At 39.6% G+C, this 23,262-nt stretch overlaps 1 protein-coding gene across 2 annotated transcripts; it reads right to left on the bottom strand.

Moving 5' to 3' along the window:
- Positions 1 to 759: 759 nt before the first annotated feature.
- lman2lb (lectin, mannose-binding 2-like b) lies at positions 760 to 13,093 on the bottom strand. 2 transcript variants are annotated; one of them, XM_035946478.2, is made up of 9 exons: positions 12,847 to 13,093; positions 10,977 to 11,095; positions 10,573 to 10,690; positions 9,714 to 9,796; positions 9,400 to 9,420; positions 7,393 to 7,554; positions 7,137 to 7,251; positions 6,813 to 6,929; positions 760 to 5,623 (listed from the first exon to the last, which is right to left on the bottom strand). In XM_035946478.2, exons 1-9 carry the CDS (start codon positions 13,049 to 13,051, stop codon positions 5,481 to 5,483), a joined length of 1,083 nt encoding a protein of 360 aa, XP_035802371.2. In that variant the 5' UTR covers positions 13,052 to 13,093; the 3' UTR covers positions 760 to 5,480. The 2 variants fall into 2 exon arrangements, with proteins under 2 accessions (XP_035802371.2, XP_023122113.2); XM_023266345.3 differs by lacking the exon at positions 9,400 to 9,420 and having other exon boundaries at positions 12,847 to 13,092.
- Positions 13,094 to 23,262: the final 10,169 nt, after the last annotated feature.

Genomic DNA, 23,262 nt, shown 5'->3' with positions numbered 1-23,262 from the left:
AAAATTCTTGTACATATTTTCAAAAAATAAGTACAAATCTTCCAAAAAAATTCTAAAAATATCTAAAACGATCCCATATATATATCAGTAAAACTTCTAATATTTTCTTTAAGAACATTCACAAAAAAATCAACCAAAATCCAGTGAAATTCGCTGGATTTTGTTTTTTTTTTTGTGAATGTTCTTAAAGAAAATTTTTAATTTTTTTTCCACCAAAAATGTTCAAAGATTTCCCAAAAATGTTGAAAATGTGGACATCAGAAGTTTCGCTGTGAAAATATATACTTTTTTTCCACATTTTCAAACTTTAAAACGGGTTAATTTTGCCCCGCAGGATGAAATGAGGGTTAAACAATGAGGAAAGAAAGAAAATGGGTAAGTTTTCATCCATCACCTTCAGGATCTCTATTTGCAGTCAAATCTGCAACATGAGAGGACACCCGAGGGTACACAAGGATATTCAGAATCCCTCCATTAATTTTCCCAAATTCCAGTAGATTCTAATGTTCAGCTGACAAACCATTCATTTTGTGTTTTTGTTTTGATGATTTAGTGTTCAGTCCTTCTAATTTTATCATTATTGTTAGTTATTAATGTAAAACGTGGCATCAATCTTCACTTTTTTAAATCTTAAATTAACAGACCTCTCGAGTAAATATCTTGATTATTAGGGAGAGTTTCTTCCATAACTAATGATCACAATAATAATTCCAACTGAACTCTTGTTTAGGAAACAGAAAACAGACATTACCACATGAGGAAAATCACCATAGAAACTTTTATTGAAAAACAAATTCTGACACAGGAGCACAACCAACCATCTGCTCTCCACTCACACTTTGTTCTGAACAGGGTTTGGATTTTTAGCACGACTGGGTGAACTTAATGATTAGCTACGGGGCTGGTTGCTACAGACATGGCTCATGTTAAATGCACTGATTAGAACAAATGTCTTGACACACAGTGAAGACTAGAACAAGCACCTACTAAAACCATTAGGAGGAGAGAAACAACAGTAAACCTTTCAGAAGTAACTCTAAACAAAACCATGAACAGGTTTAAAGTAGTCGACTACTGATTGATATGGCTTCAAAATCTGAGAACTACAATAAAGCATTTAAGAATACACAACAACCACATGAAATCCTCTCCAGCGTTTCTACAAAATAACAGATTATTGGCAGAGTCCATTATTGGCTCTGGATTGGATTTCTAGCATCTTTCAGGTTATCGGTTTAGTTCTTCCAACTGATTCCTGATGAAATACTTTATAAATGTGATATTGTAACTCCGATGCAGCTGCTTCTCTTTATCTGTGTCCTGCTAACGGCACTGTCAGGAGGAAAAGCCTCTCAACGCTGAAGGATCCTTTTTAGAACATATTTACAACTTAACTTCTGTTTTGCAGTTTGTGTTATTTTAAACTTCACCAAACTCTTCTTTTCATTAAAATGTATACAGGTTCCAAATGTGGGTTATTGGTCTCCCTGATTTCTAATAACATCCATACTGTTGCTGAGAAAACTCCTACTGCAAATATTTCACTATGACAGTGTTTTACTTGACTGAAAGTCAATTGTTTGGGGAACAGTCTTGAAAAATGGCATTCTACAAATAACTAATGAATAACCTGAGTGCTGGTCTTACTTTAGTGTCAGAGACTTTCATGAAATACTCAGTTTTATTGTGTATTCTTGATGCTTCACAGACAAATACCGATCAAACCTGACACTAGGTTTTTTTTGTTTGTTTCAATTTTGTAAAGAAAAATACAAACTGTCACACAGGAGAAGCCTGTAGTCAGAAAACCCACCGACAGAGAAGTGGTGGTCGAACTTTTAGCTTGAAACATCTCTGGAGTCTCACCTGGTTTGAATCATGATCAGAAAACCAAATATTCAGGTACAAGAACGACAACAAGAACCGCTGAATTGGACTCACAGGTCTCTCTGTAAGGGTTCAGACTTTACAGCTACTGTTGTTGTTTCAAGGTAAAAGAAAAACTCCACTGATTTTACATATCAAAGTGTGTTCTCAGGTGTTGGGAACATGCAAAGAAAGCTCTATGAAGCCTTCAGCATCAGTCTGACAAATGCCATCGGCCGCAGGAGTCGGTTATGTCGAACAGTAGGAGTTTAAAAGGGGACAGAAACCTGGAGCTGTGGGGTTAATTAGCTCAACACAACCACTCCAACCCTCCCCTCAGGCTAGAGGACACCTTAGCACTGCGGGTCTGCAGCAGGTTGATTAGAAAATAGAGTATCTTTCATTCTCTTTAACTGATTTTCACCATTTAAAACCTGTCTAACAGTTAAAATACAAAAGTGCAACGCTAAATCATTGTTGAATCACAATGATGCTTTCGTTTAATTAAGCAATTAAGTCTCATAGCTTCAGTCCGACTCCATAAATGCACATTTGCAGAAGGAAAACCCACAAGTTCACATGGAATTCCCCCTTTAGTGACTGCAGGTCCGACCTTTTTCATTAGCGACATTTATACATAGCCATAGGTTCAGAATCAGGGTCCTGAAACAGTCCTGACCTACCGGAATGCCTGAACAGAAGACGGCTGTTGCTACTGTTATTAGTAACTCCTGATGATGAATAACTTCCTTGCGTCCAGCGGATGCGGTCGTCTGTTCTTGAGCAGACACGTCAGCATTGTAAAAAGTTGTTTAAAACGTTTTGTGCGTATTACAAGTATGTTTTTAAAATGTTTGCAGCCTATTTATGAAGCTGACATTTGCTAGTTTTAAGGAAAACATGGAAGACTGCAGCGCTCCTTCCCACGCTACAGAAAAACCAGAATAATAGAGGAAAGATGTCGCTAAAATGCAAGCTAGTAATAGAAGTAGAACAGCTGCAGTAAGGCACCAACGTAAATGATGGCGTCAGTCCTAGTACAGGTTCAAAAAATCAACAGTAAACATTCATACTCACATAAACTCATCAGTTTAAACTCACATCTACAAAATCCTGTTTATGGCTATTTAGTTCACAGTGCGTACTCAAGTCTAAAGCAAAATTATTGCAAACAAATTAGTTGATGAAACGTAAAAACGTTTCTATTGATGAAACTCAATCCCACATAAAAGCTGTTCCTGAAACGATGCCGGGTGCACAATGATGCTTTTGAATAACATTTTAAAAGAATTCTCGGTAACTTCAGAAGTCAAATGAAGCCCAATAACTCGTGATGCCAACTAGTGAATAAAAGGGGAGCTCAAACCCGCAGAAAAGACTGAAGATCAAATAGGAGCTCGTCTTTATTGTTCCTAGCGAGGCACTTTAAGCAGCACTGCTCACTCGAATCGTTCTTCTAATGTACAACATCGAGCTCAACATTTCAGTAACTGTACGTTTACAGTCAGCTAACATAAATCCACTCGTTATGTGAGCTGATGGAAGCGCTTTGCCAGACTTAAGGTGCTCCCAATGCATGGGAGCTCAGTACAGTGAGACTTCATCAGTGCAGCAAGAAGTCTACGATGATCCACAGGTTGACTGGTCTTCACAGCAGCTACAAGTTAGATTAAAGTGGAGGTAAAGGGAACTACACACTACACTACTCTCTGCAGACCGGAGCCACTTCCTAGTGGGTGAAACGTTCCCAAATGGGAGGAGAAGCAGTACAGCAGGATTTACAGTTCTGCTGAAAGGGAGTAAAATATGATCTGTAGCATCTTTATGTTCAGTCATCTGATGGACTTCTGAGGGAAACTGAATATATGGACCTGGTTTAGTTGGTAGAAATCCTTCAGATGTGATCAGATTTCCAAAAAATGGGCATGGCTCAACAAACGGGTGAAGACAAATAAGGAGAGTAATCAAAAAGTTCTGGGATTATTTGCGGTGTGTCTTTGCGAAACATGGGTGCTCCAAGATCCTATGTGCCTGGTCAGAGCATGGTAACTACAGACACAATCACTACTCTGTGGCTGACTTATTTACTAGATTCAGATCCCTGTGACCTCCTTCTTACCCTAAATGAAATCCTGCAGGGTTGCTGTTTGGATAGTTTCAGAGATTCAGCATTTTATTGCAGATCGTGCTCGACACGGTTTCATAATGAGACTTGTGGGGAGTAGTGCAAGCGTTGAAGAGGTGCTGGGAGTTGGGGATGGCGCCAGAATTCAAACCGTGTATGTTTTTTGGTTTTATCGCATGAAGCCAGAGGAGCTGCAGAGGACTAACGTTAGCTGTAGCCTCTACACACCACACTCATCTCAACAGCATCCTTCATTTCCACAGGTCTACCAGCTGAAAGGAACACCTCCTGCTAGGATCCTGCTCTGCTAGCTACCTACTAGCTAACACTGGTTTATACGACGGGCAGGTTAGCTAGTAAACCCAGATCATATCTGATTCCATCTGTAACAGCCTGAATGGAAGACAAGTCCCCAAAAATATGTCTTTACTTCACAAAAAGAGAATACCGATGTAAAAATTCTAAAATTAGTTTAAAATCCAACAGGATAAAAGAAGAATGTAGGTTGACTAACTCCTAACTAGTTGATTTAAATCAGGGGGTCAAACATGCGGGCCTCGGCCCAAAATCGGCCATCCAGAAGGTCCAATCCGGCCCTCAAAGAGTAAAAATTCCAGGGAAGACATTAACTGCAGATTGCAAATTAGTAACACTATAAATTTAAAATAATTTCTAGACCACAACAAGTTGTTTATATCATAAAATACTAGACTGTTCATTGTTCTTTGATCGTTTTGTTTCTGGTTTTTGTTGTTTTGTGTCTTGTTTTTGTAATAATTTGTCTTATTGTTGGTGGGGGTTTTTTTGTCATGTTGGGTCTGACTTTGTCGTTAAAATACTAAATTGTTCAGTTCCAGATAGCTGTGAATAAATTCTGGAGTTGTGATTATTTATAGGTTATTATGCTGTGATTTTACTGGTCCAGTCCGCTGGAGATCACATTGTGCTGAATGTGGAACCTGGACTAGAATGAGTTTGACAGCCCTGATTTAAATGATAATCACCAAACTGGTGCCATCATCTTCACATCATTTCTTACTGTTTCCCTGTAGGAGCTACCCCACCCACTGAGAGCTGGATCTGGTCTGCAGGAATCCTGGAACGTGGTCAGCAAACTCCACACAGCATTTGATTCTGCTACTGATTGTGGAGTTGGTCTCTCGTCCTGCTGGTGGACGCAGCGTCTCACCGAGCAGAAGGACACCACAGACTCACTGTGCTGTAAGCTGAGATGAGCGTATTTTAAAAGAAAAAAAATTTTAAAAATAAAATCACGAGAGCAGCTTTATCTCATCTATCTTCCAGAACACTTCAAAAAGAGTATTTTACAGCTGGCTCGTCTGTTCTCATCACCTCATCTGCTCATGAGGTCGTTTGTTCATTTGATTTGTGTTGTTCGGTAAAGCTACGGCAGTCTTTGCATTGTTGTCGTGTATGTCGATTAAGAAACACACATTGTGAAAACCTAGCTGGATCAACTGCTTTCCGATCAATAGAAGCGCTTGCGTTTGTTCTCCTTCCAGCGGCCGTAGACCATCAGCCCTACCACTCCCAGCACGCCCAGGCCCAGGATGGAGAAGAGGAGGGTGAAGAAGAACTGGATGCCGCTCATTCCTTCCTCCTCCACTTCCACTGCAAAGCAAAAGGATGAGAGTCACGTTAGGCATTCAGTTCAACTTTCTGTTCCAAGACTTTATGAATAGTGATTTCCTTTACATTAAAATACAAGAGTTTGCTTCTAGCTAGTAATGCCACCCTGAGAATTAATGCTGAGAAACATGAACTGGTTATCTCATTTAAAAACAGAACTGATCACCTCATGGCTTCAATGTAAAAAAGCATAAAAAGACTCCTTCCATGGAACTAAGCAGCTTTCCTACTAATCTATCATTATAGCACCCTTATACAGGCAATATCTCATCACTATGCGAGCCGACTGGTTTAACCCACTTTCTGTAGTTTTTGAGAAAAATGGGTTCAAAGTTTTGTGTTTTCCAGAATGGTCTAACTTTGGAAGCTCCACTGTAACATTATATTTGGGTTGTGGGTTCGACCACTCAGACACTAAAATCTACACCATTAAATATTACAGAAATGATATAAAACTCAGGTTGGATTTTTGTGGGTTAGACCACTCTGATTCTAACCCCCTCATGTCATTTAGCTGCTCTAGTACTGAAATAACTACTGAGTGATAGTAGTATTTTTTCTTCTTTCTAAGCTCAGTCAGCTCCCCGCCTGCAGCTGCACACCAGAGAGAAAGATTGCAGCAGTAAAGACAGACTGTATATGAAAGATGGACATTAAAACAGCGACGTCACCCACTGGTTTATGAACTACTGTTTTCAAGCCATTTGGTTGTGGCCATCTTACTTCTTTTGAATAGGAAAAAAAAAAACAGCAAAAAAGTTCAAGTAAGGGGGGATCAGACACTTATGACACTGGGCATGACGATATAGCCAATTAGAAATATCTATGGTATTCTAAAGGAACCATAATTTACAAAGAGACCTGACATTAGTGATTGAGACCATCGACTTATTCAGAAAATGTTTACTGAGGTAAAAGATGAAGGCAGATTAGAGTCATTTTCTCATAGACTTTGATACAATCAAACATATTCTGAGGAGCTGCAATTTTGTAGCTGCTAGAAACAATGCAGGTTAAAGTCACTTCTGCACTGGCTTCACTTCACTACATTCATTTTTTTAATATCCAGTCTATGGTCATGAGGTTGGAAATTAGGAGTCATATTATTATATAATAAGCTGCTACAGTTCTGAAGACTATCCAACCGTGAAAATGGCCATCCTGCATCTACCTTGGAACTGTTCCATGTTGTCAACTCTGGGGATGGTGACCTCCTCCTCTTCCTCCTCCTCTGGAGTCCTCTCCACGGTCAGCTGGTACAACTTCATGGAGATGATGTCGTGGTTATCTGGACGAACACGTCCGTAGAGACGACTTAAAGAAAGAACTCACACCAACCTCCTAAAGCATTCTGTCATCTTAGCAGCCAGGCATTTGGAAGGGAAGCGTACGGGATTTGTTTGGTGGTGGTCCTTGTGATCAATTCCCTAAAGATATATCTAAGTTCCATTCCACCTTGACTTCACTGAGCAGTGGCTAAGCTGAGGTTTGGTACCTGACAGGTCTCCAGTGGCAGATGAGGCACCTAAGAAGTATCCTGTAGGTAGCCGCAGTCCTGTAACGTCGGCACATTCTCTCCATTCCTGTTTACCGTCTACATCAACCAACAGCTGAGGGGCAGAGGAACAGTCAGTATGAGTCACTGATGAAGGACAAACCAACTCTTGAATCCAGCCTCATTTTGTGACGTTATGTAGCATTTAAAGACAAATGACATCTTAAAACTTTTAGCATCTATCAGAGTGTCGTACCGTCAGCCTGTTTTTGGAGTATCTGACGAGGAGGAAAGTGTCGTGAACCGAATTGCGTGCCAAAGCCGTACATCCTCCAATCTCAGTGGGCCGCCCATCACGATCGTGGTCATACGACAGGGTGCCGTTCCCCAGCATCATTGATATGTAAGGGAAAGTCCTCTGAGGAAAGCAGAGGCGTCAAGTCAAACACAAAGCACCACTCTGCTGGACCACAATTACACACCATTACTCTGTTATTTCAGTCCACAGTGACGGCAGACAGCACCGATGAATCACCATAAATGTGTGTAGTGGACGTGACACGGGATGATGTGATGGACATGGTAAGACAGGGCTCCAGACCACCACCAAAATGGTCACATTTTAAACTTTTTTTTGAGAGTGATTGAGTTAAAATTTCAATTGGTGACATGCTGATTATTCAGTGGTATTGGTGTCGCTCTAACCGGCAGCTACTGATTTAACCATAATGGTGGAAAGTAGTACTTTCATAGCTTTGGTGTACTGCAGTATTTATACTGAAAAAGGTGGTCTCATGAAATGTAGAGCACAACTACTTGCACAGTTTTTTCTGTTCATAGAAAAGATCGCATGTAGACATAAACAGAAATATAGATATATATATACACTACAGTTCAGAAGTTTGGGGTCACTTCCAAATGTCCTTATTTGTGAAAGAAAAGCATTTTTTTTCAATGAAGACAACATTAAATGAATGATAAATCCAGTGTAGACATTGTTAATGTGGTAAGTGACTATTCTAGCTGGAAACGGCCGGTTTTTAATGGAATATCTCCATAGGGGTACAGAGGAACATTTCCAGCAACCATCACTCCTGTGTTCTAATGCTACATTGTGTTAGTTAATGGTGTTGAAAGGCTCATTGATGATTAGAAAAGCCTTGGGCAGTTATGTTAGCACATGAATAAAAGTGGGAGTTTTCATGGGAAACCGGAAATGGCCTGGATGACCCCAAACTTTTGAACAGGACGTCCTCGGTTTATGACGTCCTCGACTTATGTCTCTTCGCAATTACATCAGAACTGATTACAGACCGGTCCTCGGTTTAACGTACGGTGTTTCGTTGTTACATCAGAACTGGTTCAGTGGAACTAGTTGGCGAGCAGAGCGGATGAATACGTCATCACACAGCGAGCGGAGCGGATGAATACTGTATGTACAGTAGTTACATGGCGCTTTATGACGGCTTTGTTTACATTTGCTGCCACATTGGATTATGCTACATTCACTAATTTCATTATGGCTGCCAAGCGGAAGTCAGACTCTTCTGATGCTTCGAAGAAAAGGAAAGCCGTCTCCATGGAAGTGAAATTAGATCTACTGAAAGGCTTGAACAGGGCAAAACACAGACGAACATCGGCTGGTTGCTTGGACTAAGTTGCAGGACTGTCTCGACGATCACTGGTGACAAAAAGTGGATACTTGAACATGTTAGGCTTTGTTTACATTTTCGCGGGTATTTTCCTACCAAGTTGTGTTTCAGTGTGAGCTAATGACTGCTTGTCATTACTGTAGTTGTACAAATATATAAACTAATTGATATCGTGATGCACGTAACGGCTTTGTTTACATTTTTACAGGAGTTCCGACTTACGGCGAAAATTAAGTTACGTCACACCGTAAGAAAGTATCTCTGATGTAAGTCGAGGACCTCCTGTATACAGATGTAGATATAGATATATATACATGTAGATGGGACAAATCTGACATCAGAAAGCTCTAGTTTAACTCTTCAAGTTCCCTTTGGTCACACACTTGTCTGAGCACCGCAGCTACCGAGCAGCCAGCAATATGAGGCGTTTAGGGAACATCGTGAATTGTAGTGTCTGTCGATAAGCAGATGTGTTTTGCCTGTGACAAGGTGGGAGGTGTGACCGAATGAGAAAGTTGGTCACACCGGTGCCACCAGTGGAAAAGTTAGTCTGGAGCCCTGTGAGATGATGAGTAGATATTCAGAAGGTCTCATGCGGTTTCTCATGCTACCTGAGTTCCAGCTTGTGTCTTCTGCACATTCAAAGGGTTGGCAGGAAGACAAACATGGCAAACATTTCAGAGGAACATAGTTTATGTAAATGAAGAGGATCCTTGGCAGTGTAGGCCTTACACTGAACGACACAGAATTAGCTTTGGCTGGCCTGATATATGTCGCAAACTGCAGTGCACAAATAATTCTGCTGCTGCTAGAAAATCATTTCAGGGGGTGGAATACTAAACATTGACAAGTTTATTCCCCTTAGTATAGCTAAGTGTTTTTTCAGAGCACAAGTTTGAAAGGGAAGCTACCAGCTGGCACTCACATCATGTGTCTTGTCAGCGTTGGGGTAAGTGTCCACAAATATTCCAAGTCCAGTGAACTGGTTCATGTTGCCAAACACAGGACCTGCAAACAGACAGCGAGGCAGAGCACGGTGTGGGTCACGAGGAACAAGCTTCAGGCCTTTAGACACCATCAATGTTTCTTTTCGCAAGCTGTTTAAATATGTTACTTTAAGCTCTGTGTAAAAGTAATGGGATTTGTTCATGTTTTTTAAAATATTTCAAAAAGGTGTCAAAGCCCTACATAAATCTAGCCACTCAAAAGAATAAGTAATAGAAAGGAAAGCATTAAAGTTTTTATTTCTTAAGTTGTCACACTGTGCGCTGAGCTTATCAGACTCTTTGTATAAAAGCTGAGAGAAACACTTCTAGTTTAAAGTGTCACTCTTGCTAGTGATTGTGACAAAAAACGTATCTGGGTTGTAACTTCTACTGGGGACAAGGGCTTAAAAATGACAAACATATGACCTCAAACATACGACAGAACTGAAATCACTGACCCATGCAGCTAATACTGAAACCACCCCACCTCACTGGAAAAACAATTCTCTAGTACAAATGAAGCTTTAGAAACAGCAGCTGATCTTGTGGATATTGATATGGGGAATTGTTTCCTGCATCTGTCAAACGCAGAAATAGAAAACTGAAAAACTGTGGTTTAAAAGGACGACTTCAAGCAACTAAAACCTCGTATTTCAAGTCACTTTGTACAGGAAATAAACATGAGCTGGGATGATCTGACTGTAAGACAGAAGATAGTGAGGGAGTGGATTATTCCTTCAAGCTGTTCGATTTAAGAAAAGCTTCTTCTTCTTCTTATTATTATTATTATTAACCTACCATTTAGCATGCGATCTCTGGTTAACCAGATGGCCAGTCCATCCCCGTTTAAGTTCTTCTTTCCCTGACCGTGGATTTTAAAATGCACCTTGAGTTCCCAATCCCGCAAGACGAGAGGCTAGAAAGCAACAGAAATGAAGACAAGCAGGTTATTCTCATGCTATGCTATGTGTAGCATGCATCTGTCAACAGAACTGAGTAACACACACAGTTTGAAACTCTTCTTTAAAGTTTCAACATATGTAAGATTGTTCGTATTACAGTCATAACATTCCTTAGAAATATCTCTTTTCCTATCAAATCAGTATTCATCTGTCCTGCTAATGTGTACTTTCTGAGCATTAGGCAGGATGTGAGAGGTTCAGGTGTGGTTTGTCAGATAATGATACAGATTGTTGACTCACAATTCGACTCCACACAGCTCCCTGCCTGCTCTGCAGATCTGGAGTCAGCCTCACTTGGTCGGGTGTGACCATGGCAGTGCCCATCAGGTCCCACTGCGAAGAACTAGAGAAACCCAGTCCTGCAAAACAGCAATAACGCACATTAACAACCACATTCTCCAGCTACTTTCAGCACGGAGCTCAATGTCCACACTGCCCTTAAAAAAAAAAAAACAACTACATTTTATTTTATTTCACTTTCACAGGAATACCTTCTGGGGTAAAAGGTTTTGTCTTATCCTGTCTCACTAGGGTTGTGCCATCCCTGTGTTGTTTTACCTGTTCTTTGCTCAAGATTACAACCAATCAGCTTCTTTATACTAGTTGAAACACCAGGGGGACATTTTAGGAGAAGCGGCAGCAAAAAAAGTGACTAAAATGTCCTGATTACATTCACAAGAGTTCTATTTTAACCACTAGGACTCATAGGAAGAGACTGTCTCTTTATTTCATAGATAAAACCCATCTGTAAATCATGTTAACTACAGTCTGATTTCCAGATATAAATAAGGTTATTAGACACACCAAACACACATAGCTTAAACTTCAGCAACAATTCTATACTGTTGCCTATAATAAATGTTATACCTGATCACACTGTAAATGGAAAATATTTATTTGGTAATAACTGTTTGGTATAAAGTTATGTGTTTTTCCATGTTCTGATAGTTTGAGTCAGATAAAAGCAGCTGTAGATGTAAATAAACAGGATGGTACAGCCTTAACACGAACAAAACACAGCCACCAAACTCATCCACTAAACTCCAAGTACAAAGGTTTATTTTAACATTAGATCAGACTGAATTTAGCATTTAAGTCATCCATCAAAAATTCTATTTTTATTTGCTTCCCAGACCTTGGAGGTGGTCAAGTTTTCTGTAAATGATACTTATTAGTATATCGGATGTATGAGAAGAATGAAACCAGTGGAGTTGTAAGACTTTTACTGCAGTGCTAACACGTATTTAACGTATTAAGCTCCTCATGACAGCTGCTCTTGTCACTAAGAAGATACCTAATCCTAAGACTGTCATTAGAAAGCAACCAGACTTCTGTTTGGGTTCTTGAAGAACCTTCATCCAGAAGGCTTGTTTAGCTGTAACGGACTGATGGGGGGGTTCAGATGTATATTTTCACCTTAACTCATGGCTCCATTCACCACCAATGACTCACACTCCTCTAGACACTGGTTGTGAAACTGCCAAGTCAGGGGTGACTCAGGATATTAATGGTGGGAACATTTTCTGGGAAGATCTCAAAGCTGCGTTATTAGAGCTGATAACTGGTGTTGTAGTCAACCTCCTGTTAAAGATGGGTGTTCAGGGTGAATATAGACGACCTCCAGCACTGATGGAGCAGATGCTGGTGAACTGCTGTACTGGTGCATGCTTGTAAAGCTCTAGTTTGGTCTCCTTTAAATATAGTAGACATTGATATAAAGAGATGATCAGTTGTTTCTTCCTGAAGCTTTGAGGAACACTGCGAGGTGGACGACTGAGAATCTACAGACATACTATGATGGTAATGTTAGCTGTTAGCTAACTTTAATAGCACTGTTAACCAATAGAGTATAACTGGCTGAGGGCTAACAGCAGCTATCATTTAACATTAGCTCAGATTTATAACCACAACAGCCTGAGAGGACCAAAGTTCCTCTGAGTTAATTATTATCCCTAGCAGCTAATGCAGCTATAGCTATCCAACAGTGGGCTAAACTCAGCGTTAAGGTCATTTACGAGAGAAAATTTCTACCGTGGGTCAATAATAACTAGTATCTCAGCTGTTAGCTAACACTAAGATAACCTCTGACTCGGGCTAACAGTAAACTTACCTCGGTACGGCTTCGCCAGAGAATATTCTCGTTTCAGAAACTCCTCCATAAAGTCCGTGTCCTCCGCCAGCGACTGGCTCGTCAAAACACAGACGGTGACTAACAGACATATTAACTGACGGCTGGTTTTCAAGTTAAACATTGGATATAAAACACAGAGACTCCTAAACCGAGTCCGATGAGATTTAATGACAGCGACAACCATCTTTACACTCCCCCTTCAAACCGGTCACACAAATAAAACTACACTCTTCTTCTGCTACTGCTGCTTCCTGTTGAGGTTTAGCGGCTGCTGCCAAACAACAGATCAGCGCTTTATCGCCACCACCTGGTCGGAGTGTGAATCACAACGTCTGTATTTACAGTAGCAGTTTAAAAACGTTCATGTCCACCATATGAAATTACTATATTATGATTTAACAACATTCACTCCTAGCTGGTTTGTACAATGTCCATTAGCCAGCAAGCTTATTATATCGAGTAAAAGAGTTAAAAAAATAATAAATATATATATATATATATATATATATATATATATATATATATATATATATATATATATATATATATATATATATATATATAAATAAAATCAGAAACCGTTTGTGTACTGTGTTTAGTAGAGAGAGTAAAGTAATTTTGATCCTTGGTTTGTCATGTACATGTTGAAGAATTGACAATAAAGCTGACTGACTTTGCTTTGACTTCAATAAATTAAACACCAAGACAGATGAGTTGATTAAAGGCCACATAAATTTGACAGAATAATTGACTAAAACTGCAGAAAAGTACAAAAATAATCAAATTGTAATTAGTTTAAAATGAAGTGAATAGAAGTGCAGACACATTTAATAAACTTACTGGCAGATTAAACCACACTTTATAAGATCAAACTGATTTATTAAATGCAGTGGGGGGAAACTGTCTTCAGCTTACTTTTAAAAATGGACCTGAAACAAATCTAAGTTCTAATGAGAGCTGGTTCCATCAGAATAATGACTCAACACTATTTCACTGTGTCTGGTCTGAACTCTGGATGCCACTAACAGCCCAGATCTGAAGGAACCTATCAGGTTTCAGCAAACAAATCTCTGATATATTCTGGGCTTTAAATTCAGTTCTAGATTTAACTGGAGGCCATTGCAGAGATCTCAGAGTCAGAGTAATGTGTTCCCTCTTTTTGGTGTCAGTATTAGCAGCATTGTGAATGAGCTGCAGATATCCAGTGGTCCTATTAGGGAGTGTTCTGCAGTGGTCCTCTCTACAGCTAATAAAAGCATGAAGGACTTTTTCTAAACGTTGGTTGGACAAAAAGTTTCTGAAGTCATCTTTAAAGCATGAAGATTTTGTTACAGCTTTAATGTAGCTTGCAGATAGATTCTTGACCTGTTAGTTGTTTGTCTTCTATGAAACTGTACTTCAATGTCTCTGAGGTTTGGGATTCAGTGCTCCTTCCTGTAAAATCACCGTCCTTTCCTTCTGTCCTGCTGGAGCTAACCTCCAAGACAATGTGAATATTTTTTTATGGTTTCCTGCTTCCCTGCCACTTCATTTCCTTTTACTCCAATATCAAAACTTTACTGTCAGACCCATCACTTGAATCCTGTGCAATGTTGGCTGTATTTCTATCAAGATGTCTGCTCTACTATCGGTCAAATAATTGATAAATGCATATTTTTAGAGAGCGTGTACTTTGTGAACCTCATAATCATTTTTTTTTCATCAGGGTATCCTATTTTAACAATATTCACCTGAAAACAAACTAAGCTGGTCTCAAGGTCAGCTAAAATGTGTCGTGAAATGCATTAAGTTAAATAGCATTCTTTGCCCGGTTCAACATGTGTCACGTAATCTCCTAACTCTCCCATCATGTTCTCATGAGAACCTCCAGCAATCTCTGCTCAGCCTATCTCCCGTCCTGAACACTGTGGCCTTACACTATGTTTTCAGAGCAGGAAAAGTGACGCAGCAGGGTTTAAAAAAAATCTTATCAAAGCTTCCTCTGACACTTAATGTACTGAACATTTATTCGTGAGGAACAAGATGAAACTGATCAAAACAGATTTTTTTTAATAGCTTCCATACATTTTCTAAATAGAGTTTTCACTCTTCTAAATAATTACCACCACTGTTTTATTTCAGCTTCTATGATTATATATTCAGCATACTAATTAATTATATGTGAAGTCAAAATGGCCTGGACACTTGATTATAGCTTCCAACGTGTATGAGGCTTTTCATTACAGATACGTGGGTCAGTCCAGAACTGGAGGACATTTTACATCAAATTTCCAATTATCCATGTCCAAAATATTAAAACATGCAGCTATTGTGTAAATGTTCTTGTACCAAATCTGAAAAAAAAACAGGGAAAAAAAGAATGTTTGAAAACATTTTAAAATACCAAATAAGTCTTGAGTTCCCCCTAAAGTGACATTTTTCTCTTGTCCCACGCCCCCAATGACCAAACTGAATCTCTAATAAAACTGTTAAAATCAAATTTAAATCTCTTTTCTTTTTATTTTTTTCATTGATGTCTCTTGTAACTGTGGGAATATTTTTTTAATCAACATAATATTTTAAATAAAAATTATTATACATGGAATGTGTGTCCCATATCATGTTAGCATAACCTGTTGATGATGTTTTTGTCATTTTGTGTCTCGATTTTGTTGCTTTCTGTCTCGTTTTTGTCGTTTTGGGTCTTGTTTTTGTAATTTTGTGCTTTGCTTTATCCATTGTTTTGTGTCTCGTTTCTGTCGTATTGTATCTTGTTTTTGTCATTAACATCATCCAACAGTTTTCCTAAAGAATGGGTAGAGCAAAGCTTTGTCCTCTCTTATATTTTCCATCTTTTCATCCCATTGTCAGCCTTGATTGAATGTCTCACTCTACCTCATATTATCAGGATCAGACTAATTCTTTTGACTGTTTTCCATCAGTCAGTTTGTCCTCTTGGTCAGCAGTAACAGCAGCTAAATATCTAGCTTCTACTGCTGAGAAAAAGATCACATTAGCATGGATTAGCAACCCTGTTACTGTGATTAGAGTAGGGTTAACAAACAACACAGAAAACATGGAATAAAAATGGTACCATTGAAGCGTAAGCTGAGCTAATCAATACCTATTATTGATCAATACGGAGCAGAAAACTGGAAAAAAGAAGGTTTATTTTTCAAACATTTTGAAGCCCAAATCTTCTCCAGTTCTGGAATGAGCCACGTATAGCTCACGTTGTGGATATCTGGAGCTGAACGACTAATTCTAATTCTGTTTTTAAATATCCATAGATAAATTATAACTAATCACAAATTACTCCAAGATGTCTTTACTTCCCCTCAGTTCCACATATCTATATTGTCATTTTCTGATATCTGGAATAAGACTGAACTTGTCAGAATTACGTTGTTGATATCTTGAACTGAAATGACATCTAATCAAATTGTGAATACAGATATCCAGAGTTTAGATTTTGGACTTAGTGAAATGGCATTGTAGACATATATAGCGATGTCAGAACATACAGTAAGTGGGGACAGTTTGCTTTTCAAGTCAACTTTATTGCCACTCTAACCCTTCACACCAGGTATGCAGTGGAATGTACCTTCCTCCAAAAACCAATAATAGACAGGAGCTATTCTAAGTCAAAATACACATATCATTAAGGCAGAATCAGATCAGTTCAAAGAGACTATATCACTGTAATGGTAACTGCATATGAGAGCCTTTTAACTGCCATGTGAGCAGCCTGAGGTGGAAATTCTAGTAAATCTCTATCACAAGTCTCAGAACAAAGCTTCTGTTCTCCAGACTCATTGCTGATAAGCTCTCACTATTCCATGGCATTTTCTAATGATGTTTTCCACAACTGCAGCCGCTGTTACTCCCTGAGCCAATAACCAATGGGAGGCCTCGGCTGAGGTGTCCTGAACAACAACCTGAACTATAATGAGATATCTGCAGCTCATATTCTTACTAGTTGAACTTGAGTTCTGCATACATCTGTGGTTTTAACTGCTCAGAATTCTATTATAAATAATTTGATTAAAAACATAATTCTGGCCATTAAAGATGTAATTATGACTAGTTGTTGATATCTGACATGTTAACTCTGAATTCAGCTATTAAATGTTAAAACAGTTCATCATGAAGTAGTTCTTCCAGTTTCCCAGTGAGATTGTTAAAGGGGTCAGATCTGAGAACCCAAGTACAGACACAGATCAGTCAGACAAACAGAAGGTTCTAAGACATTTACTCTTTTACAAAAACAAACTTAACCCCAAGAAAAACAGGAACTAAACAAGAGGGGGGAAAGTAAACCAGACTTCATATAAAAAATATGCAGAACTACAAAAACTAACAAGATCAACACATGCATACTAAAAAGCAGTCTGGAGACAAAGCAGGGAATGGCAGGAATCCAGGGGAAAAACCTGAGTCCAAAAGGGCTCCGTGGTCAGGCAGGGAGAGAATGACTGATCCCAGTTTATATAGTAAGAGGCGGAATAGAGAACAGGTGAGCTGAAGGAGCTAATTACTGCAGCTGACTCACATCACTGCAACCAGACTGCAGGCAGGCAGGAGATGCAATGGAGCAGAGAGAGAGAGACAGGAGAGAGAGAGACGGGAGAGAGAGAGACAGGAGAGAGGGAGACAGGAGAGAGAGAGACAGGAGAGAGGGAGAGACAGGAGAGAGAGAGACAGGGGAGAGAGAGAGACAGGAGAGAGGGAGAGACAGGAGAGAGAGAGACAGGAGAGAGGGAGACAGGAGAGAGAGAGACAGGAGAGAGGGAGACAGGAGAGAGAGAGAGACGGGAGAGAGAGAGACGGGAGAGAGAGAGACGGGAGAGAGAGAGACAGGAGAGAGAGAGACAGGAGAGAGGGAGAGACGGGAGAGAGAGAGACGGGAGAGAGAGAGACGGGAGAGAGAGAGACGGGAGAGAGGGAGACGGGAGAGAGAGAGAAGGGAGAGAGAGAGACAGGAGAGAGAGAGACAGGAGAGAGGGAGACAGGAGAGAGAGAGAGACAGGAGAGAGGGAGACAGGAGAGAGGGAGACGGGAGAGAGAGAGACAGGAGAAAGAGAGAGACAGGAGAGAGAGAGACAGGAGACAGATGCAGAGGCAGACAGAGGGACAGACTGGTCAAAACAGACACAGACAGATGAAGAGGTACTAGGAGGGAGAAGAACAGGGGCTGGATCAGGATTCATGACAGAGATCTTATTCAATCTTCATGTGCTTCTCTGGTGCCATCTCTTGTTCAAAGCCAGATGGATGCCCCAGCATCTTTAACAAAAAGGAATTAGTACAACTTAAAAAACATAATGTTGATCATACAAAATGTAACTAACTGTGCACTCTCCAAAGAAAATGTATGCACTTCAGCAGATGAACATAGATAGATAGATCAATTCTTTATTGTCAGATAAAATCCCTGAAAACACCTCAACTTTTATGAAAATAATGTCGACAAACTAATGTACCCATATCAGAAAAAATAAATGGAATTTCTCAGAGAGAAACTTGTAAACAAGTCCAATTGAAGCAGAGCACAAACTCCCTGGATGACCTGAGTCTGAGTGAAGCTGGTTGTTTACTCTGATCTCTGTCGGGAGCTCTGGAGTTATTTGGTGGACAACAGCGCCATCATCTGGCAGCAGGCCTCACTTCTAGACATTAGGACCACATTAGAGATGTGAGAGTGGTTGGATTAATATTTGGTCCAAAGGAAAGTCAGTGCAGTGGTGTCCTTAACTACTGGAAGGTAGGCCTGTGCTCATAGCTGGTGATATCTATGTATCTACGTATAAATGCATATATTTATATATGTATATGTGTATATGATATCTACAGTTAAGCTTTGCAGCTGTTTGCCAGGTAATAAGCTATATTGGTTCGATTATTGCAAAATACTACATTTGGGCCATTAAAAACAAAATAGTTTGAACTGCAGAGTCCTCTGTGGGTTTATCATCACAAGCAATTCCTTTCGCATTTCATTTAGTCACTATTTCTGTTTGGACATCTGTCTGTCTATGCAGCCCTTTTGACTCGTAATTTAGATTTTATTTTCAAATCACATATTTTTGACATTTTAACTCAAAATCATATCCTTTTATCCATTTAACTTACACTTGATATCTCACAATTTTCCATTTTAAACTTAGAATTTTACTATTTATCCTCTGATTCCTTGATCTCATTTTATTTCATTTAAAGCAAAATATTGACTTTCCATGACCATTTTTTCCCTTTAATGTGTCGTTTCTTTATTAACTTTAACAGACTGAAAAGAAACAGGCTGGTACATGTAATGTCATTTCATGGCTTAAACTTCACTACTGTTTTTATTTTCATGATTTGTCACAGAATCCATTTTGAGATTGGTGGATCAGTGGTGAGTTAGTTGTTTTGTCGTCTCATATTGAGTCATTTTGACTTTCATCTCATATTTTTTTAACTCGTGATTTTCCTTTTTCTGACCCTTTATTCTGATTCACCATTGACATGTTTTGCTGTGTGTTAGTTTACTTTCCTTTTACTGCTGAAAACAGGTTTCAAAGAGAAGACGGGCAGGTTTTGCTGTAAATTTCATTACTTTGCACACTTTTTTCACATTTTAACATGATTTATCTCAGCACAGAATCCATCTAATAATGGTGTGTGGATCAACAGTGGATTAAATTTGACTCAGCTCTTTGCTGAGTCTTTGTTGTGTCTCATAAAAGAATGGTTGGTGCTCGGTTCGATTAATGGATGGAGCCAAGTATTGACATGAGACGGTGAGTGCCAGGCTTTAGTCAGGATCCTGGGAGGAATTACAGCAATGCAGTCAACTTCAGGCTGATGCTATTGCTCCTCAGAGACAGACAAAAAGACAGAGCAGGAATAGGAGAGCAAACATGTAGGTGTTTATTATCCAGCGGTGACACGGGGCCCTTCGCATTTCCTGTATTTGTCCCCTGGGAAGATATTACTCACTAACACTGAGAATGCTGCAGAACTGAAGCTTGAAACCTGAAACATCTGCGTCTAGCGCCTCTCCTGACACCCACGCATCACCATTTGTGTATCCCATAATCCAGAGCGGAGACCGAAACATACAGCACGGGGCCGTCTGCAGGGACCATAAATTCTAAAGCAGCTTATTAAGTGGGGAGGCTTGCGGGGCGCGCTGGTCGCAGTCACTGCCTGCTGTGGCAGACTTGCAGCGTAATCCCTGTTTGCAAGGTCAAGAGATATTTTAATATCCGTTGGTCACAGTCAGATTCGGTGCTCGTCTTTATTAAAGCCGTCCACACCTGTTGTAGTGTAAACAATTGGGAGTGAATGTTTCCCAGGGGAAGCGAAGGCATCACTTTCACACCGCCGCATGCTTTATGCTTTCACAAACTCAGTGCGTGTGTTTTATACAAGCTTGGAAATGTAAAAGTCAATACATCACACAGATAAAACATTACAGATTTCCACTGGTCTAAGTGTATGTCTTGTGTTTGTTGGTCCAAACAGATCTTATTTCTTGTTTTTTGGTCTCCCTGTAGTAAAGGTGTCCCTGCGGCAGTTCTACCATGAAGGCCTGATTCACACAGTCTGCTCCCAACAGACCATGCTGCAGTCAGTGTGTCTGCTGAAATGAGCCCTAATCTGAGGTGCTGTCAGCTGTTGATTCGTGACACTGGTGACTCAAAATGAACTTCTCCTCTACAGCTTTTCCTTTCCGTGGGTAAATCTCTTACAAGCCAGTTTCATGGTTTGCACTGAAAGAAATGAAGACATATTAGAAAGTATCTGGACTGGTTGATCTTCTCGTCTTAAAGTGAAGCTGAACTGTTTGTCTCTGAGTGAAGCAGTTCCTGCTATAGTCTGGATTATTAGATGAGCTGAATGGGGCTGTTTTCTAACACTGGTTTCAAAGAAAAACAGAAAAAAAATTCTTAAAGAAAATCAATCACACTAATTTCACTTTGATTTTGCCCAAAACTAAAGTGATTCCCATGATTCCTCCATTATGGAACATCAGTGTCAGACCTAAATGTTGTTGAGTATCATGTTTAAATGAGTGAAGTTTAAAGTTTAACAGCTCTGAAGTGCAGCTGTTGTGATCAAAGTGGCTGCACTGAATCACTGAGTGGTAAAATAAATATATTCATTTACACGATCAACAGTTTTCTACCAGCATCCGTCTCTTCAGGCAGCATGCAGAGTCACATGACGTACCAAATGCCCTCTTTCATAGAAGCATGTTCAGAGTCTGATGAAGGAGCCCTGCTTACTGAGTGAAGATGAAAACCACTGGTGTGACACTCATTACCTCCTGCTGGGGTTAGAGGTTTTGTATTTGAATTTGTCAAACTTGTTTGATAGTACAGTCCTATTAAGACCACTGGAGACTGAGGCAGGCTGAGACGTGCTTGGAAAGCTAATTTACCATTAATTACTCCATAAAATGTAAACGGTACAGTTTTAATATGCAACCTGCAATTTTCTTAGTAGAATTTAGATGGATATCACCAAGTGAGTTGACCTGTATTATGACTCTGCAGTTACCTTCATCTCATAATTACTCCACCATGGAACGTGGCGGAGTTATATGACGATCAGTGTCTGTCTGTCTGTCTGTCTGTCTGTCTGTCTGTCTGTCTGTCTGTCAGCAACGTTACCCAAAACCAGACCAACAGATTTGGATGAAATTTTCAGGGAAGGTCAGAAATGACACAAGGACCAAGTGATTAGATTTTGGCAGTGATGCGGCTTATAGTCTGGATCCACGGATTTGTTAAAGATTTGGTTTGATTGACGATCACATGATTGTGATCCTACTTCAAATGCACCGCTGAGGACCACGCATGTTGCTAAAACTGTAACTGTGAATAATTTCTACTTTTTAAAGAAAATTTTAATAGTTTGAAGACATTTTAAAGTCATTTTGGACCCATTTTTAGTAACTTTTTAAACCCGTCTAAGATATCCTAGACATTTTGGACAGATTTTGAACATTTAAGGAGGATTTTTAAAGCAAGTTATGGACAAATTTGAGTAATTTCTAGTCATTTTGCACGTTTCGGGTAATTTTTGAGAACAAACTTATTTTATGAACTTTATGAGGTGAAATTTGAGTCATGTCGGACATGTCTTTATTGCTTTTTGTCATTTTTAGGACCCCTTCTAGATGTTAAACTCATTTTGGACAGATTATGAACAGGAAAAGAGGATTTGTTGTGCAAGTTCTGGACAAATTTCTAATTATTTTGCCTGAATATGGAGATTTGTTAAAGATTTCTGTATCATTGTGAGATAGCGGCACAGCATACACAGCATCACTGTAACCATGACAACAAGTGAACACTACGTCAGCTGCCTGCTGACGATCACATGATTGTGATCCTACTACAAATCCACCGCTGAGGACTTATCAGGACTTATCCATCAGAAATGATACAATGACTAAGCAGCCTTTGAGGAGTACTGCTCTCTGAGGGCTTTTCTTGTTGAGTACTGTGTATTTTTTTGGAAGAAAAAGCACACTTAAAGCCATGTTGGTGGTTCGTTACAATGACATCATGGCTGGGAATTATTAGAATGGATCACGCTGTGGTTTCTATTATAAATGCGACACTGTGAGTTAAGTGTACGTTAGAACCAGGCCAGCATGTCCAGCCTCCCATGAGCCCACAGTGTGAAGCAGCGAATGATTAAATAATGAGGAGACCTTAATGCTTCCCCTGGCAGGACATGCCTCAGTTAATATACAACCACTTACGGCAGACAATAACTGTCTGCTTAAAGAGCGCCGACATTAAAAACAGGCAAACACCTCTGGACATAAATATTCACACTATTCAAATCAACTGGCCTGAGAGAATATCGTCACATCAGTCAGCAGGAGTGAAATATAGCTGCTGCTTATTTCACATGCACTTTAACTTCCATCCCTCCCAGCTCTTTGTGCTGACAAAAAGGAAAACACATCTTCTTAATTGAAACGCTCATTTCCTAACTATTTTCTCTGTAGGATGTGTTACCCAGACACGTTCAGTGACTGTATGCATTTTATGTGCCATTATTGATTTATGATACTAGTACAAATGCATTTTTTATTTTTTTTAAATATAGCTGGTTAATTTCATACAAAAGGTTCTTGATTTGTTTATGTTTTTAGGAGTTTGTTGGAAAGCCAGGAAAAATGAACCTTTTTCTTGGTTTTGACTGAGCTGTGCTTGCTGGTGTAGGACAGGAAGAGTGAGAAGTTGTGGGAGGTTTTGAGAAAATTTTCTAAATGCTCCTTCTTCCTAAAAAGATTGACTTCTTCTTCCAGTCAAAGCTACTCCAGAAAATTAGCGACAGTCTGCCAGCTTCTGTAAATTATCCTGGAAAGTGCACCGGTGTTCAGTTTAGCTGCTCTGAACTTGAATAAGC

The sequence above is a fragment of the Amphiprion ocellaris genome, chromosome 6 (assembly GCF_022539595.1).
Source record: "Amphiprion ocellaris isolate individual 3 ecotype Okinawa chromosome 6, ASM2253959v1, whole genome shotgun sequence".
NCBI classification, from domain to species: domain Eukaryota; kingdom Metazoa; phylum Chordata; class Actinopteri; family Pomacentridae; genus Amphiprion; species Amphiprion ocellaris.
The sequence above is the reverse complement of the archived record's forward strand: the minus strand, read 5'-3'. Positions and strand labels throughout refer to the sequence as shown.